This window comes from Equus przewalskii, chromosome X (assembly GCF_037783145.1).
Source record: "Equus przewalskii isolate Varuska chromosome X, EquPr2, whole genome shotgun sequence".
NCBI lineage: Eukaryota > Metazoa > Chordata > Mammalia > Perissodactyla > Equidae > Equus > Equus przewalskii.
The window spans coordinates 34,259,587-34,279,867 of record NC_091863.1 but is presented as its reverse complement, the minus strand read 5'-3'; the positions used below and the strand labels follow the sequence as shown (position 1 = coordinate 34,279,867).

At 38.1% G+C, this 20,281-nt stretch overlaps 1 protein-coding gene across 23 annotated transcripts in view; it reads left to right on the top strand.

The window, feature by feature from the left end:
* CASK (calcium/calmodulin dependent serine protein kinase) overlaps positions 1-20,281 on the top strand; it is a 361,743-nt gene that overhangs the window by 221,350 nt on the left and 120,112 nt on the right. For all 23 annotated transcript variants that reach the window (XM_070605863.1, XM_070605866.1, XM_070605862.1 and 20 more), the window contains exons 6-8: positions 8,253-8,355; positions 14,101-14,276; positions 18,757-18,879. In XM_070605863.1, the coding sequence (XP_070461964.1) occupies positions 8,253-8,355; positions 14,101-14,276; positions 18,757-18,879 (402 nt within the window). The remainder of the gene's footprint in view (positions 1-8,252; positions 8,356-14,100; positions 14,277-18,756; positions 18,880-20,281) is intronic.

Below are 20,281 nucleotides of genomic sequence, written 5' to 3'. Positions count from 1 at the left end.
ATTTGGGTTGCTTCCACCTCTTGGCTATTGTGAATAACGCTGTAATAAACATGAGTGTGTAAATATCTTTTTGAGATCCTGTCAGGATTTTTTAATGACTAAATAGATGTTTATTAGCATTCTATTTCATAAAATATAATACAATCATTTTTTGTATTATGCTAGCTATTTTTCCACACCTGTCATCCCTTTTCAAAATACTAAATATGTTTTAATCTTCAGTTCCCTGGTGGCCCTACTGTGACCAGATTTGAATATAATCTTTTTCTAGTTCTTTCTTTATATGAGCTTTTTCCTGTTCTTGCTGAACTTTCTACTTTCTGTCTCTATGTTCTTAGCTCATTCCTGTATATCTCCTTCCGCTTCTTCCTTTGGTGGTATCTTAACTTTCTATTTATGTAAAGACAGAAGTACAAAAAGAAGAAATAAATGGATATGCTTGTTTGGTGCCATCTATTACTAATATCACCATTCTCTCTTTATCTAAATTCAACTCTGGTTGAATTCAGCCCACTACCTACTCCAGGCCCATGCTGGCTAAAATGAGCACTGCTGGGTACAGACACACAATCGTGCTGATTGGTCTCACTTCAGATTCTTGATCACAAACCTCAAGTGGCCCCTATGCTGCCAGCAGTCCTGCTATATTTCCTTAGTCTGGTAGTTCTCAAAGCATGGCTCCCAGACCAGTAGCATCAACGTCACTCAGGAACTTGTTAGAAGTGCACACTCTTGACCTCATCCCAGACCATGTGGATCAGAAACTCTGGGGGTAGAAGCCAGTAAATCTGTGTGATTCTGATGCTAAAGTTTGAAAACCACTGCCTTAGTCAATTCTTTCTCCTATTCTTTGAAAATACTTTTTCACACTTTTGCTCTTCTCAAACTGCCAACAACCCCCTTTCCTTCTCTATTCCTGCCTGATGATCACTTTTTATTTCAAAGTAAATAGAAAATAGAAGCGCTCAAAAGAGAACTTCCTCATCTTTCTACATCCACATCTGCCTGCATCTACAGGTGCCCCTGTAGGCTGCCTTTTTTGCTCTCTCTAGGGACAACTCCCCTCCTGACTTGGGCATTACACCCCATCCCCTCTCCTGGGGTTGGTTTTCCTCTCTACGGCATCTTTCCCGTCAGCACACAAATGTCTCTCTTTAAAAAACAAAACAAAACAAAACACAAAACTTCCCTGAAAATCTCTAGGTACTGCTATGGAGTCATCTATCAGACACATTGCTATGTGAAAATTTTGAATATTTATCTGTATTTTCTTATTTTCAAAATAAGAAACCAAAACAATGGAGGGATAATCCAAAAGCTAATACAAACAGTTACCAGTGAGGAGGGAGAGATTGGGATTGAGGACAGGAGCCAAAAGCTAGACCTCTCTGAATGGTATTTGTTTACAGTTTTGACTTTGTAGCTGTTGTGTACATGATTTATATAATTTTTTTTAGGAAGATTGGCCCTGAACTAACATCTGTTGCCAATCTTCCTCTTTTTTTCTCCCCAGAGCCCCAGTACATAGTTGTATATCCTAGTTGTAGGTCACTCTGGTTCTTCTATGTGGGATGCCACCACAACGTGGCTTGATGAGCACTGTGTAGGTCCATGCCCAGGATCTGAACCAGTGAATCCTAGGCCGCCAAAGCAGAGCGCACAAACTTAACCACTATGCCACCAGGCTGGCCCCTGATTTATATAATTAAAACATCAAATTATGTCAAAATCTAATTAAAACAAATTGACCTCACTGTGTAACAAATTGATAGCATAACCACAAGGAGGATTCTTTTAAGTGGGTTTTTTTAACATAATTTTAGACTTACAGAAAAGTTACAAGAGTAGTACAAAGAATTCCAGACACCTTCCACTCAGATTCCGTATATGTTAACATTTTTCTACATTTGTTTTATCCTTCTTCTTCTCTCATTCTTATCTTATCTCTTTCTGTCTATATATTTCCTAAAAATAAGGAATTCTCTTAATAGCCACAGTAAAATTATCAAAATCAGGGAATTTATATGAAAGAATACTATTATGTAATCTACAGACATTCTAATTTTATCAATTGTCCTAATAATATCCTTTATAGCAAAAATAAAAACAAGGTCATGTGTTGCATTTTAGCTGTTAAACCTCTTCAGTCTCCTTTAAACCCTTTAATCTGAAACAGTATTTGAAGAAGATGGACCCGTTACTTTCTAAAATGCCCCTCAGTTTGAGTTTGTCTGATGTTTCCTCATGATTACATCCAGTTGTGTCCTTTGGCAGGAATACCACAGCAGTGTTGCTGAGTTCTTCTCAGTGAAGGAAGCACAGGCTATCAGTCCCATTACTAGCAGTGGTAACTTTGCTAGTACTGTCTGCCAGGTTTCTCCTCTGTAAAATTACTATTTTACCTTTTGTAACTAATAAATATCCTGTGAGGAGCTACTTTGAGATTGTATAAATATCTTGTCACTCTTCAAACTTTCACCCACTAGTTAGCACCCTTTGATGGTTCTTACCTGAATCATTTATTATGATGTTAACTGCCAAATGGTGATTTTCTAATGCCAGAATTTCTTCTGCATTTATTAATTGATTTTCTACTTAAAGAAAAGCCTTTCCTTCTCCCCATTCACTTATTTATTTATATCAGCACAGACTCATGATTTCTTACTTTATTCGATAGTAGAGCAGTATTTTGACTGGATATCCCTGGTAGAATACATCCTAAGGACAAAAAAACCCACAAAGAAATCCTAAACAGCATATAGTGATTTTGTTGTTAATGGTAATGTAGGTATTGTTATTTTGAAACTTTTATACCAATATATACTAAAGGATAAAGCAAATGAGTAATTATTTTAATGTCATTAAGTACCAACATTACGTGACAAAATCAAGAAGTAAAGTAAAAACCCTATAATTAAGTAGGAAGAAGCATCAGTATGAATTGGTGATTTATTTTTCTCCTTCTAAAAAACATATATTTTCCAGCTCTGTCCACTGAAAAGTCAAAGCAGTGATAACCGAGTAGTAATAATATACCTAATACCCTGTTGTAGATTTAAATACCTTCTTCCAATAAACAGAAATGAGACTGAAGAAATGGCTGGTTTTAGATTTACGGCAAGAAATGAACAAGATAAGGCTCGAACATCTTCTTGTATCTGAGAGCAAGGAAGTTATCAGACTCCTAGAGTCTTACAAAAGGACATTAGATCTGACTTAAAGGGGCGCCCACTGCCAAAAATGCGACAATTTGAACATCAGAAGGAATAATGGGTGTAATTGATTAAAACATGCCAAATATAAAAAAATCTATAAATTAATAATACCAAAAAAAACCCTTCATTGGTCACCTTTGGAGGTTGCCCAGAAATCAACTTGTTATTCTGGAAATAGTTCATAGCAGCTTTATTCATTATATCCAAAAACTAGAAACAGCCCAAATGTCCATCAATAGGAGAATGGAGAAACTGTGGTATATTCATACAATGGAATACTTACTCAGCAATAAAAAATGAACTACTGATCACAACCAAATGGATGAATCTCAGAAACATACTGACTGAGAGAAGCCTTACATAAAAGGGTACATGCCACATGGCTTCATGTATATGAAGTCCTAGTACAGGCAAAACAAATTTGTGGTGAAAAAAATATCAGAATAGGGGTTTGCACTGGGGGCATGGCAGCAGAGGTTGAATGGGAATGGGATGAGGAAGGTTTCTGGGATGATGATAATGCCTTGATAGGGATTTGGGTTACACAGATATATGCAAGTTCTTGAAACTCTCTAACGGTACTCTTAGGATGTGTGCATTTCACAGTATGTAAATTTTACCTTAAACATAATTTTAAACAAATATTAAACTCTATGATATGTGTGCTAAAGTGTGAAAAGATAGATTGATGGTTGGATAGAAGGATGAATAGGTAGATATTTGATAAAGGGAATATAGCAAAATGTTAACTGTGGAATCTATGTGATAAATATATGGCCATTTACTATAGAATTTTTTCAGTTTTCTCTTTGTTTGATAGTTTTCATAACAAAGTATTAGGGAAAACCTCCATTTTGGAACCCCTAATTTTGAAGCTAGGCATCAATGGCTGCTAAAATCATTGAATGATAAGTTGATAGAGAACTTTATGATGATGGATCAAGGCAGACAACACCTGAACCCACGGATCAATCCTGTCACTAAAATTAGAACAACCAAGCATTATGTTCTTCCTGATGTATTATAGTAGATACACCACTCATGAAGTATTATTGCAAGAAAACTAAAATTGAATGTGAATCTAATCAAGCTTCTAGATCTAACTACCAATTTAGAGGAAATATAGGAGATTAAGGAACATATTAAATGATACCACGTAGGTACCATTAGTCAAATTCAGACTGCAAGGGCTTCCACAGGGGAAATTACCTAGTATCTTAACAAATCAATGGCATGAACATTTTTTAAAAAGGTTCCAGGGGGGTATGTTATAGAGCAAGAGAGACTTAAGAGAGACAACCATCAAATGCAGTGTATGGACCTTGAATATCATTTTGGACTAACCAACTATAAGAAGACATTTTTGAGACAGCCAAGAAAAATTGAATATGGATTGATATTAATGATATTAAAGAATTATTGTTAATTTTATTGGATGTGATAATATTACGGTTATTTTTTAAGTCATCTTAGAAATACTGAACTATTAACAGATGAAAGATATGATTTGTTTTAAAATACTTCAGCAAAAAAAGTAATAAATGATTGGGGATAGATGAAGCAAGAATGGCAGAATGTCAGTAATTGTTAAAGCTGGGTGACAGGTACATGGAGTTTTATTAATCTACTTTCTCCAATTGTAAATATTAAAAAGTGAAAAGAAACTTCTTTGGCTTCACGTTCTCTTCTAGCTACATCCCATTTCTCTATTCCTAGTACAGTAAAGTTTTGAAAGATACCTGACTTTACTATCTCTACATCATCTCTTTCCATTCTTTCTTAAACCTGGTCCAATGGGGATTCTTGTCTCTATCATAACACCAAAACCCCTCTTATCGAGGTCACCAGTGACTTCCAGGTTGCCAAATCTAATAGTCAGTTCTCAGTTCTCATCTTAAATGACCTCTCAGTAGCATTTCAGGACACCAAACCCCTCTGATTTTCCTCGTGCTTCACTGTCTCAGCATTCTGTTTCCTTTGCTGTAGGCCGTTCTCATCTTCCTGACCGGCACCAGGTCTCAGTCCTCCACAACCTCTTCTCTTTATCAGCAGTCACTCCCTAAGGGATTTCATTCATTATCTTGGTTGTAAATACTATCTATATGCTGTTGATCCCAAATTTGTATCTCTAATCCTAGCCTTCTCTGTCCTGTCTTATAAGATCTCAATCTGTATGAAACCGAATTCTTGATCCCTCTTGTAAACTCCTCTCCCTGTGTTCCTAATTTCAGTAAATGGCATCTTCATTTTCACTCAGTTGCCCAGAACAAAAGCCTAGTTGTCATACTTGACTTAGCTCTTTTTCTCACACCCTATATCCAGCAGCAGTTCCTGTCAGCTTTACCTTCAGAATGTATCCTGAATTTGGCCACTTCTCACCATCTCACTCTAGACTAATCCAGATCACCATCTTCTCTTGCCAACTTGCCAACCATCAACTCTTGACAACTGCAGGAGCCTCCTACCTGGTCTCCTTTCTTCCACTCTTGTGCCCTTGCAATCTCTTCCCCAGACAACAGCCCAAGTGATGCTTTCAAAACCTAAAACTGATCATAATGCTCCCCTGCTCAAAACTTTCCAGTGGTTTCCCATCTCACTCAGCTTATGGGCTTTATCACTGGGAGTTCTGACCATGGCTTCCAAGGCCCTGAATGTTAGGACCTTTGATCATCTGGATCGCATTTCCCACCACTCTTCCCCCTTGCTCTTTCCTTTCCCCCTTGCTGGCTTCCTTACGCTTCTCCAAACACACGAACCCTCCTCGTGCCTCTGGGCCTTTGTACTTACTATCCTCCCCACCTGGAACTTGCTTCCACATGGCCCACACTGCCGCTTCACTCTGGTCTGTGTTCAGATATTACACTATTAGAGAGGCCTTCTCTGATTGCCCCCCTTACTAACTAAGCTCCCTAGTCTCCAAACCTGTAAGACCTCCTTACCAGCTTAATTTTACCTCATAGCACTTAACACTATCTGGTCTTATATTCATTTGTTTGTATTGGTTTCTTTGTTTACTTTCTATTTTAAGTTCCAATTTTATGATTTGTCTCACTTAAGGATTTGTGGAGAATGACCGAATCCACACTCTAATAAGAATTGCATAAATCTCAGTGTAACATTAACTTAAGCATAAATATAGTCAGCAAACTATTAAAGGGTATTCTTTGGGATTCTGCTTTAAGCTTCCACTTCTCCTTCCTAAGAAGGTGACGAAAACCAGGGCCAGAAGACCCTGTCTGGGTCTAGTTTGTATTTTCTTCTTCTGCATCATGCCCATCCGTTTCTAGGCTTGTTCATTTGCTGTGCCACATGCTAGAATCTTGCTAGGGCTATTGCTTTCTTCATGATGTCTGTTGCCATCGGTCTCCATTTGAACCAACTGAAAGTTCTGACTGAGAGCAGTCTTTATCGGTTGGTTTCTGTAGAGGTTTGCTTGTTTTCTCATGACCCTTCTGGCTCCTTTGTGTCTTGCTGCAGTTTGCTCACCATTCATTTACACTTGCTTATCCTCTCCTCTCTTTCTCTCACTCACACACTCATACGCACATCTATATTTGAGGGCTCATCTTTTTTTGTGCTAGACTCTATTGTAAAAGTCTTTAAACATCTTTGGACAAAAAGAGTAACTTCCGAAGTAGAACCCTGATGCTTTCATTGGGCAGAGTAAAGATCTCTCCCACTTTTGTGTATCATCATCAAACATCTCTCTGGGTGTACCAGCTCAGAGTTTTACTCCTTTTGTTTGTTTGTTTTGGTTTTTGTTTTTTGAGGAAGATGAGCCCTAACTACTGCCAACCCTCCTCTTTTTGCTGAGGAAGACTGGCCCTGAGCTAACATCCGTGCCCATCTTCCTCTACTTTCTATGTGGGACGCCTACCACAGCATGGTGTGCCAAGCGGTGCCATGCCCGCACCTGTGGTCCGAACGGGCGAACCCCGGGCCGCCGAGAAGCAGAACGTGCGAACTTAACCGCTGCGCCACCGGGCCGGCCCCAGCTCAGAGTTTTATTGCACAGGTTTTTTCATGTCCACTATCACGTAGGCTAAACCTGAACTAAAACTGTGTCATTTTATGAATGAGCAAGTATAGGAGAGAATAAAAAGTACTTTTGTCTTCTATGCCCGAAGAGGCTTGCCTTTTTCACTAACCCGTATTTTAAGAGCAGGTCATGTGTAACATCAGTCATATTGGGGAGCATAGTATTTGAACAGAGATGAAAGGTCCTCACAATTAAATCCCTTCCTGACACCAGTCCCAACAAGGTCGCAGAAAAAGATAGATGGAAAGGACAAGGTCCTACAAAGAAACTCCCATTGTGACCACAAAGCATATGATTCTTAGGGAGCCCTGATCAAGCAGCCACTCCTTGTAGAGGATGTCTTTGCCCTGGACCAAAGGCCAGCCAAGTTGTCTCCTTCTCCTTTCTCATGTCCCACTCCCACAGAGAAAAAGGGCAAGTCCAGAGAAAAGACCTGCGGGAGAAGGGCATTGGATTCCCTAGGAGCAAGGCTCAATTAAAGTCATTCAATCTGACTCTTCTTACTTGAGGGTGGAATGAATAAAGAACAGAAAGAGGATGGTGGGAGGGTGGACAAGGAGAAGACCATCAGCATCCCCTAAGGGCCAAGATATAGTGGTCCTATAGGTAAAATCAGAGGTTTCAAGAAACATTTTGTCAGGAGGTGGAAAATGTATTTTTCCTTAAGTAAATGTAGACTGTCACTCAAAGGAAGAGAATATTGCATGAAAATGCAGAAAATATATCTGTCTTAGTTGAGCATCCGTGCTTTCTGATTCTTAGCACCATACCCTAATCTTTGAAAAAAATAATTCCTGAAAGATATTGGATAAAACAGGTAAGTCTTTGGAGAAATCAGCCAGAAGTAAGATTAGGACCAATAATTTAAGCATCCAAAATAATTCCAGGAGCTTTTATATATTACTATATGATGATGTTATTCCATTTGTGTAAATTGAATTGTTTATCTTCAATTAATCTTTATCTTCGGTTTGTTTGTTGTTTGTCTGTCTTTTCAGCCCCACTGTGTTCTCCTCGCCTCAAAGGAAAACTCAGCACCTGTTAAACTTGGGGGCTTTGGGGTAGCTATTCAGTTAGGGGAGTCTGGACTGGTAGCTGGAGGTAAGAATACTTTTAAAAATTTCCTTCAAAACTTGGTCACTTTCAGGCTGGTGTAAAACTTTCAAATTAAATATGAGCACATCCTCAGGGTTTCATACTCCATTCCACCCCACCTAACTGCCTCAAAAAAGTCCCATCATATATTTTTGAATTTAATAACTCTGTAGTCATGACTAGAATTTTAGTCCCTTAAGAAGAGACTCTGTCTTTTTATTCTTTGTATCCCCAGCGCTTAACAGAGAAGAGACCCTACACGCAGAGATTAAAACAGTGTTGGAAGAAGATGATATTTGGGGCAAAGTAACTTTTAAAGTTGAACTGGCCAATCGAAGTCAAATCTAAAATGTGTGGATTAACCACTTTCAGGTTTACATCTATGGCTAATTTTTAATTCCATGCTGTTTTTCTCTTTCCATTTGTGAAAGAGTCCTGCTCAAGCCCTCAATCTGAGTATTTGGGAAGAGCAAGCAGATGTGAATGCAGACTGATTTTATTCTTATCCAAAGCAGAACATAATTAGAAAGTTCCCGTGCCAGAAAGAAGAAGAAAAGTTAAAATAGAAACTTTCTTCACCAGCGTACAGAGGTGGATGCCAGTTACAGATTCAAGTATTTGTTTTTTTATTTATTCCTTTCAATGGCTCAGAATGCTGCTCTGTTTTTAGTTCTGTTCCTTAGTTTTGCAAATTATTTAGTTCTCCATTCTACAAACTATCAATCTTCTCATCATTGCCTCCTATTTTCCATCTCCAAATACCGGCAGCCTTCACAAAGAGGAAAAATATGAAAAATATCAACAGAACCTTTTTAAAGCTGTCAACTTTCAAGAATGCTTACATTAAATTCAAATTCCAGACAAATGATAGATATCAAAATAATCTGTTACACAGGATATTTCATTTATTTTGATTCACTGTTACTAAACGTCAAAGCGGTAGTACTAACATAGACCATCTTCTTTTTTTTTTTTTATTGAGTTATTGATAGGTTACAATCTTGTGAAATTTCAATTGTACATTAATGTTTGTCAGTCATGTTGTAGGTGCATCACTTCACCCTTTGTGCCCACCCCCCACCCCACCTTTCCCCTGGTATCCACTAAACTGTTCTTGGTCCGTAGTTTTAAATTCCTAACATAGACCATCTCTGAAAAGTGAGCCATGAGTCAGTTGTTTTCTTTAAACAGTTGTTTCACCACATTGCCCCCTAAAAATTAAATTATGTTTAGATTTTCTTCTAGTTTTACATTCTCTTCCAGCTAATCATTTCCAATAATATTAGAAACTGCAAGTTGAGTAGAGTTTTAAAAACTGATTTTTTTCCTAATTCAAACACTTTTCATCTGTAACTAGAAGATTAACCATAGGGACAGATAGTAACACATGGTTTAATTGTAGAATCATTGAATCTTCAGATTTGAAGGGGCCTTAACTTCTCCAGTCTTGTAATTAATGATTGAATTCTGTCATAAAATTCCCAGAAAAAGGTTGATCTCTAGTTTAATTCCTCAGATGGCAAAGAATTCACTATGTCCCAGGACAGTTCATTGCATTTTCAGAAAGATCGTTAGGTATTGAAACATTCATCCTTGCATTGAACAGAAATCTATTTTCCTGTAACTTCCACCCAGTGGTCCTAATTCTGACATTTGAAGCCACACTAAACAGTTTTAATCCTTTCACCTGATAGCCATTCAGGTTTGAAGACAGGTGTCATGTTCCCCTAAGTCTTAACCAAATTAACTTGTCTAGGTTAATGTAGCCATTCCTTATATAAACTGGTTCAGAATCTCCTCACTATGCACAAAGAACGGAGCCAAAACTGAGCACAACTACAGGTACAGTTGAGTGCACAGGAGCTTGGGGCTATTGCTTCTTTTGCTGTGGGTCTTACATTTCTCTCAGGCTCTCAATTGCATTTGCTTTTTGGACAACCACATAACACTGCTGGCTCATAATAATCTTGCAATCAACTACAAATCCTAAATTGTTGTTTTTAAACAAGTGTTGCTATTTAACTCTCTCAAATTCGATATTTGTACAGATCCACCCCTGTGTTGAGACTACACAATTATCACACATAATATCTGATGATTATATCCCCAAGGTTGATGGGATGAAATGAAACAAACTTGTGTTGTGTTATCTACTGACAGTATATAATGACTTTGTTTCCCTTGATCTGGATCTGCGTCCTGTTAGTATTCAGCATGGCTCGGGTCTCATATTTTACTGTGCTTCTTGATTGAGGGGGAAAAACAGATTCATTAGATTTACCTGGACATTTTCTACCTGTTAATCTATTTTCCTAAAGTCCATGAACTTTTCCCCTACACTGTATATTTTTAAAGCTGAATTTGAACACACAGTGTGTCAGTTATGCAAAATTTATTTTTCTCAGTGCTTCAAGAATTAAAATATTTTGTGATGGTCAAAATGTTGTCATTTCTTAACATACCCTTCCTTGCAGTCTTGAAATAACTACTTCAAGTATTACAATGTCTTTAAAAGTATAATGTATGTAGATAAGGGATAAGTGATTTCTCTTATAAAAAGCTTCCTGTTTGTTTAAGATACTTTTGAAAATTTTACTAATATTTATCAACTCATTTGCTAATCTTTAACAGAAAGCTATTTTCCTGTCAGAATCTTTGATCACTCAGTCCTCCAAATAGAAAGGAATTCTTTCCTTTATGTGTTCCATATAGTAAAAACCATTTACATACATTTACACTTCCCCTATTTGAAACTCAGCTGGAAAACTCACTTACCTAGAAGATACCTAGGAACCTAAAAAATAATTATAATAGCAGCAAGACATTTGATGCCCTTATACTCTTTCATGGTCCTCTCAAGTGAGCGTCTAAAGACACACTCTCTGAGGCTGACATGCTCCCATTTTTTATAAAGTTTTATGGATTCATGATCCTTCATACCTTGCACCTGCTGTTCCCTCTGGTTAGAATGCCTTTTGTCATTTTATGTATCTGGTTAACTCTTACTGTTCTTAAAGGCTGAGCTAACAATCATCTCCTCTTAAAAGCAGGCTGATCTTCACCTTCCCAAGTTAGGTAGCCTTGTTCCTCCTCTTCCACATTACTGTAACGGTCTGGGCTGCATACCTCCATGTAGCATTTGATGCAGGCATTTGTAATCGTATCAAAGACTGAGCTTTGTGAGGGCAAGGGGGACCATGGCTTATCCTCCTCTGTGCCCACAGCACCGACCATGGTGTCTAGAACCTAGCAGGCACTTAGGAAATTGTTATTAAATGAAAGAATCTGGTTGATAATTCATTTCCGGTTAATAGCAGATTTTATGCAACAAATTAGGAGAAGCCAAACCTGGAGTAAGTGTAGTGAGAGAAAAGAAATGAAAACCTGACAGAAAAAATGTGTTGAGCAGATACCAAAACTTGGAAAGCACGGCAGCCTTTTAATACCGAAGAAATCACCCCTTGTGTACCTCTGAAGTTCCTGAGAGTGTTTCCTGTTCGAAAGCATAGTTCTTTAACCAGTATCCACAATGACAATTTTGAGTCATCAAGAAAAGGTTAAATTATGTGTAGCATCTTGTGTCAAAGAAGTCAGGAAATTGTAGAAAGGTAGCCATCCAAAATTGTTAAAGTAAGAAGGTTTGGGTGCAATAAAGATTCAAGTCCTGAAGTATTGAATATGTAGCTATTCAGAACAATTCCTTCCCTGAGGTTCTAGATAATGAGCTTTTATTATATTATCAAAAAAATCTAACATTTAAGTATTTAAATGTGTATCTAAAGTATGTCATATACAGTTAGATTTAATTTGGTTTGGTAATTGACTTCCTGTTCTTAGAATTTTGTTGTCAAAGTCACAAAAACCAAGTGGAAAAAAACCAAGTGGAAAAAACCAAGAAGGAAAAGTCGAGTGATCACAAGCAGGGAGTTTGGGGAGGTTGGTGTATGTTAAAGGTTGACTCCAGTTCGTTCACGTTATACTGATCTGCATGAAGTAAAAAGATCATTCCTATATAGTCTTTCTACCATGGTCTTCCCCCCATCATCTGTGAGAAAATTATTGAACCAAAAGACATGCATCTTTCTCAAGGATGAACACTAATTCTCCAGAACAGGCTAGTCTTCAATCCAGGTAAATGGGGAGAATCCTCAGGATGGCTGAGACTGGCCATGGTGGCTCTGACTGTTCCCAAAGTGAGGCCCCATTTTGAGTAGTTTGGCACTTGTGTGGGCAGTGGTAGGAGTCAAATTGAGTTTCAGAGTCATCCAGACTGTCAGCAGGTACCCTGATCTCTTGCCCTGCTTTTCCCTACTCGTGCCAACTCCTGTCCATCAGAACAAGGTGAATTCTTCAATGGCCCCACCCGTCCAGGCTGTTAATGAATTAGGAGGTTTAGCTCTCATCACTTCAGCTTCTTTATGTTACTTGAGGAAGCAAAATGGGGCAATATGGCAATAAAAATATTTCCTTCTAACCAGTACAGAATTTTCATTGATCTACTATACATTTTAAATGAAAGTTTTTTCACTCTCTGAACCCTGAACTTAAACTCTTCTATTATGGAGGAAGGAGGGGAACCGTAATGATCTGCACAAAGGAACATCCCCAGTACACAGTGCTGCTTTTTCCTTCTCCATCCCCACCAAGTTTGACAGGACTTTATGGTACATTCTCTCTAGCACGATGAGAATATCGCTAAGGTCTTTTTTAGTTCTGAACCACAGTTCTAAGCTCTAGATAAGTATTGTGCAGTGTTCAAAGTTAAAGTTATCTTGGGCTGCATATGATGAGAGAGAGGAGAAAAGGAGGGAGCCTGGTGGGCAGTGCCTCCTCCCACAATAACTTCCCTACACTGTACAAGTCTTTCATTCTACAGTAGAAGAAAAGACTTCGTGTGGGATACTGAGTTAAAGATGGCTACTAGTGTGCAGACAGCTGCTGTCAGATTCCTTCCTGAAAGCTGGTTTTGATAGAGAGGGGAAAAGGAAACTTTAAAGAAGATGGAGGTCACGGAGAGTTGAATGGGAGGAGCTTCATGATTTTGCTTTGGTTTATGTCATACATTTGCTCTCATTCTCTTCAAATGTTAACATTAGGAGGAAGCTTAAAAGATCCTATTATAACAAAATATTACTAACCATTGTTAATTGCTATAGTCAACTCCTAAAATCAGTTGAACAGGATTTCAGATTCAAATTCCAAATCAAAGTTCTCAGCATTAGGTTTAATTTGAGAATTTCCATTTGGCAGTCAAAAGTAATCTTTTTCTCCACAGATTTTTTTTCTCACTCCTGCCCCCTTCCCTGCCCTCCCTGCCCTGCCCCGGGCAGACTGCTGATTCTTTCCTGGGCAGCTGCAGACTCTGCCTGCTGACTCTTCCACCTGCCTCTGCTCTATATTGTTAGCGATTTTCAAACATGTGAAACTTAGAAAATTTAAACAACTTCTTCATGAAGCAAAAAATAGGTATATACTTACCATGTACCCTGCTGAATTCAATAAATAGTACCAGTGTGAAAAGACTGAGTAGCTCTCCTGGGCTCTGTTTTCAACAGGTGATTAGATAAACAATTTTTTTCCTTCTGTGAACTTGATTTTATGAAAGAGGGGAGAGGGGGTAAAAGAATTTTTCTATTGTTAAACTTTTTGTTCAGACTGTTATAGTTCTATGATGAAGTTTTCAAATGGGAATAAAAGCCCATTTTATGTAAACATTTTTCCTTAATTTTGTTATTGTTGTTTTAAATGTAGGACGTGTTGGAACACCTCATTTTATGGCCCCAGAAGTTGTCAAAAGAGAGCCTTATGGAAAACCTGTAGATGTCTGGGGTTGCGGTGTCATCCTTTTTATCCTGCTAAGTGGTTGTTTGCCTTTTTATGGAACCAAGGAAAGATTGTTTGAAGGCATTATTAAAGGAAAATATAAGGTAATATGAATATTTTATTTTTCCATTGAGATTAAATTGTTCTGAAAAATGTGTTTTGAAGTTACTGTCTGTCTTTGGATTGCTTATTGACTGTCACATAGTTACCCAGTCAGAGAAAAGTGCTTGTTCGCGTCATTGATCCACTAGCCTTGCCAGGCAACATAGGCCTCAGGTAAATTTCTGAGTTGCTGTCAGCTGAACTGTCATCTAGGTGGCAGAGAGGAGACTTACTTTAAAACAACCGTTGCTATCTGGTGACCGAACCCATTTATTCAGGCTAAGCTAGAAAATAAAGTTATTTGGCTCTTCTTTGTGTAATTTGAGAAAAAGCCTTTATTTTTAAAGCTTTTTGCTTAATTTGTAAAGTTAAAATGGAAATTTTATCCAGGTAATTGTAGTAATTCTTTGTCAGATGATTTAAAGATTTATTGTCTATTAGCCTTTATTTATTTTGCTTTATCACGTATGTTTATTGCATTTTATGTAGTCAGCCAGCACAGCTGAAAAATTTGCCATTTACTTTCCAGGATAAACTGAAATGCCAGTATCACAACTGCATTTCCTAATGTAATTTGGAGCCATTTTGCTGTGACTTAAACATTCATATTCTTCTTTGGTTACTATGGATTGGAAACTGCATGCACTATTCTCAGACTGGTGATTAGTACATTATTACTTTCATTACTGAAAAATTAAAAAGTCATTACTGACATTGTAATGGCCATACCAAAAAGACCTAAGTAATTCTTGGAAATAAATAAGCTTACGGTTGGTCTCACTACCCCAGCTCTTAGACTTTTTTGCCTTGTACCACCATGAGTGGCTGACAGACTAGGATGCTGTGTGTGGGAAGCATGGGGGAGTGTTTGACTGGATATCAGATCAGGGCTGCTTATGTTGGAGAAGTTCCTTTTCCTCCCATTATTCCTGAACTCTGTACTTTCTATTCAGTAGAATCACTGTTTCATTTTCAGCCATGCCTGGCAACATAAAACCAAACACAGGTTTATATGACTTCAAAACTGTGAAGCCCCTGAAGTTTTCTTTTCAATTCCTCAATAATGTTACAATTTTATATGGGACTTGAAAAAATATAAAGAAAAAGAAATGAAAGGTATTGTAGTTTCAGAATTGCTGCCTTAGCCTTTTAAGCCGTAAATGAAACTTGTGGAGGTGAGAAGCTGAGAATGGTTTATCCTTCTTTTCCCCTTCAGCCTTGTGCGCCATCAGCTTGTAAAGGCATACAGGTTGCTCTTTTATTTTATTTAGGTTAAGATATATGCCAAAACTTTGTTAACAGAGAAAGATGTTTTAAGTATAGATTTTTCTGTTTCTCTTAGAGTCAGTTGGCCACTGGGGAATAAAATCAGTCCTTTCAGGGTGACTAAAAGTTTCAGGAAACCGCTTGTAAGTAATCACCCGCCTCCAATCCCTGGAAATTGTGAGTGGCTATCAGGAATGCATGGTCATAGCTTTCTGGTTGAATTTTGCCAAGTGAAGTTACAGATACTAACATATGAAAAGAAACACAATTCGTAATGCATCAGCGTAATAATAATACTAGCAATAATGAGAGCTAATTCGTCCATGGCACCTACTGTGTGCCAGAAACTGTTCTAAGGTCTTATGTTAACTCCTTTCATCCTCACAGTGACTTATGACGTAGGTACCAGATAATAAAATCTCCCACCTGCCTTTTTGAGTTATAAGCATTTGTTAATAGAATTATTCCTTTGTGTTTGTTCAGTTGCTAACTTTCTGGTTTCCAAGGCAATGTGCTTCATTCCAACAGCTTCTGGTATTTTATTTTGTCTATTTTTAAAGCATTGAATAGTTATTTTTGTTTCTTTGTAAGAAACTTGGATAGAGCATGTGTCCAAAATTAAATTATTTTAAAATTCCATATTCTTAGTATTAAAGTCAGTCAGATGGATGGTGGCAGCTATATCATAATTTCTGTAACTGGCGTTTGAGGTTAATAACTTATTTGCTCTTTTACTTGGCTAACCCCACTTCTCTTATATTCGTGGCTTTCCTTACAAACACTCCAGGTTTTTGGCAGCTTAGTTTGAAGTGTATAGATCCATTTCTGCCATCAATGATGAACCTAGTGGGCCTTTTTTTTCCCCCAAATATACTGTGCTTTGATGGTGTCAGCGTTTATTTTTACACTTTTTTTTTTTTTTTTTTGGTGAGGAAGATTAACCCTGAGCTAACATCCACCATCAGTCTTCTTCTTTTTGCTGAGGAAGATTGACCCTGAGCTAACATCTGTGCCTATCTTCCTCTATTTTATATGTGGGACACCTGCCACAGCCTGGCTTGATAAGCAGTACGTAGGTCCATGCCCAGGATCTGAACCTGCGAACCCCAGGCCACCGAAGCGGGCTGCACAAACTTAACCACTACACCACTGGGCAGGCCCCTATTTTTACATTTTTTATTATTGAAAATTTCAAACAAATAAAACTAGTAGAGAAAATAATATAATGAACCCCAAGCTTTAATACTTATCAGCTTAAAGCCAATCTTGTTTAATCTATATTCCACATACTGCTAGATTATTTTGAAGCAGATCTCAAAAATATTTCATCATCCTGGTGGTTCTTAACAAAAGAACTATTAACAAACTTCCTTGATCTCAGTGGGTATTTTCAAGAAAATTTTGATGACATATTTTAAGTGTAAATTTAAATTGTCATAGTTTATAAACTGCTACTGATCTTAAATTATTTTAACTTTTTATTTTCATTTACTAGCTTTCTTTTAAGTGCTAACATTTAATTTCAATTAACATGTTTATAAATAACAAAAATATATTTCCCAAAGTGTATAAAAGATGCAGTGTCATCTTATGTCCTTTGTTTCGGGATAGCCAGTTGGTATCTACACAGCAGGAGTCTGAGCTGCCTGGCCGTAGTATTCAAATAGGTGAGACTGTTTTATAAGCCCTGTTTTGTTCCACTTTACTCAACCTCACAAATTAATTTCAGCTGCTCTTCACAGCCAAAGGAAGAGAAAATCCTGGATTGGACTCTCTCGTAAAAAGGAGGGAGGCGTATACTTCTCATCTTCTACTCACTCGAGAAATCTTACCACCACCTTTAGATGATTTCTCAACCCCTTTCCCGAGAACAAATCATTCCGACTTTAAGGAGCTCATCAGCTCCGGGTTGGGGAAGAGGGAACGAGGCTCTCTAAGCCCTGTCTAATCACTCACCTCCTTATTTCCGACTGGTCAATTGGTCACAATTTCAGTAGGGTGACAGTATTTCAACAGTCTCATGGCATTCATTTTAATTGAAGGAGCTAACAAGCAGAAGTGACTATCGTTTGGAATTCTGCCTGTTAGAGAAAGAAAATGGAACATTTTCCACTCTCCATCTCAAAGTACAAAGCCTCACGTTAGCCAGAGTAAAGTGTCTAATGCTCACCCTTGGCCAAACTGTAATGCTTTATATGTCTGTGATGCAATTTGTGATTTCATTTGGCTATAAATTGTTGTGGTCTTTATTCTCCATCTTTTTCTCTTAGAAGGTGACATTGGTCTCTGCCAGTTAAAGCCACGGCATTGCTTAAAGCTCCTGGCACCAGGCAGCTCCCATAAGCTCCCTCGATCAGTCGGCTTCCTGATATTAAATAGAGAATGAGGCCCTACTCCGTCTCCACCCTCCTGTTTCCACTTGCCTTCCCAACTCTAAGCCCTAAGCATTCCTTTCCAGTTTTTTCTGGTTCTTGGTCTCAGACATACCCATTTTCCCAGGAGCCTTCCAGCTCTTTTCCTCACAGATCCACGGCCTTTCTCACAAATCCTGTGCCTTTTGAAAAACTCATAATTGTTTTAGTTTGACCTTAGTCAGTTTACCTTGTGGCTTGGTTGTCTCACCTCTAAAAGAGGAACAAAAGTAACTTCACTGAGGACAATATACCAGTGAAGTGGGTATTTTTGCAGGGCCTATAGTAATAGTATATTTTTACCTAAATACTGAAATTGATATACTGTGACCAAAATATCCTATTAATAACTTTGTATAGCTTCACAATTACTGCTAATCCTAATTTTTAAAAACAAAATGTTAAAAATATTTCTTTAAAAATCTTAATTTTTAAATTCTATTTTAGTCCTTTCTGGATCAAAGTATTCTAGTCTCTTTCGAGTCTAGATTCTAGACTATTTTAGCTGAGGTAGAACCTGGAATCATGAACGTTCTATTCTTCAATTACTAAAAATATAACTTATGTAATAACAAGAACATATGTAAGGAATGTTTATTGATACAAAATCTCATATAACAACCAGCAACAAGAAAAGAATCGGGTTTGTCCTCTTCTTCCTTAGAAAGCAAGCCTTTAGAATCAGATTTCTCTTCTTTGCTCTGAGAACTTTATTCACATTGAAACAGCACAGGAATATTAAATAATAGTGAATGCTAACTTCTCCCAGAAAGTGACCATGTAATTTTCCTTTCCTCCTCTTCAGATGAATCCAAGGCAGTGGAGCCACATCTCTGAAAGTGCCAAAGACCTCGTACGTCGCATGCTGATGCTGGATCCAGCAGAAAGGATCACTGTTTATGAAGCACTGAATCACCCATGGCTTAAGGTACGTGAGCTCATTGGTGGCCATCTACTCTTCATTTGAACATCTCCAGTGACAGGAATGTATTGCTCTGCAAGGTGCCCCTTCCACCTTTTGTTTTTTCTGAGCATCTTTTCATTACAGTTTTGCTCATCTTCTTCGCTGTTTGCTCACATCCTCTGTAAATATCGGAGTGGAGCACATACCATTCGAATGACATTCAGCTGTCAGACAGAGGATACAAAAGTGGATTGAGACAGAATATATCGGGAAGGAAGGCACGTTTGTACTTTACCAACACATGTTCCAAAATGTGCAACATGAACAACTGAAATAGTACCGTGTTATAATAACAAATGAATGATCTTTATTTTGGGCATGACTATCTGCTTTGTAGCACTATTTTTATTTCAATAGATACTAGATATGGAGTCATTATTTTAGGAAAAAGGCAGAATTCCTAAATTCCTTTTATATCCCATCTTGTGAATGAGTATTAAGGAAAATGATAATTTGGGACTTCAATGAAACAGTATTATTTGATGAAGACATTATACAGTTCAATAATTCCAAGAAATTCTCACTTTACAGAGGAGAAAAGTAAGGCTCAGAGAAGTTAAGAATCTCGCCCCAAGTCACAGAAGCTCTCGGTGGGGGAACCAGGATTTTAGTTCATGCCACCACAACCCTTTCCTTTGTACACGAGCTCTAGCCCTTCATTTACTTAAAGATACCACTCCAGCAGTTTTCCCCGTCCTGCATCCTCAGTTCCCTATCTCTCTTAACTCGAACATGCTACAGTTTATTTTTATTATACATGCACACATACACACACCTTCTCCTGACCCTACAACCCCCTCTAGCTTCTACCCTATTCTCTGCTCCCCTTGATGGCAAACTCCTAGAAAGAGTTGTCTGTGCTCACTTTCTCCAGTTTCTCCCATCCCTTTCTCTTGAACCCACTCTCCTCAGGGTTGCAATCCTACCGACTCCACTAAAACAGCTCTTGCCAAGTCACTAATGACCTTCACATTGCTAAGTCCAGTGGTCAGATCTCAGGCCTTCTCCCTCTTGGCGTATCAGCAACAATTGACATCCATCCTCCTGAAACACTGTCTTCTCGTGGCGTCAGGATGCTCATTCTCCTGGTTTCCCTTTTATCTCTCTGGCTGCTCCTTCTCAGATCGTGCTGATCCTTCCTCCTCTCCCCCCACCCACCTCTTCACAATGGCACCCCATAGACCTCCATCCTTGCTTCTCTTTCTCTGTCTACACTCAGGCCCTTGGAGACCCATCTAGTTTTATTTTTTTTTATTTTATTTTTGAGGAAGATTAGCCCTGAGCTAACTACTGCCAGTCCTCCTCTTTTTGCTGAGGGAGCCTGGCCCTGAGCTAACATCATGCCCATCTTCCTCTACTTTATATG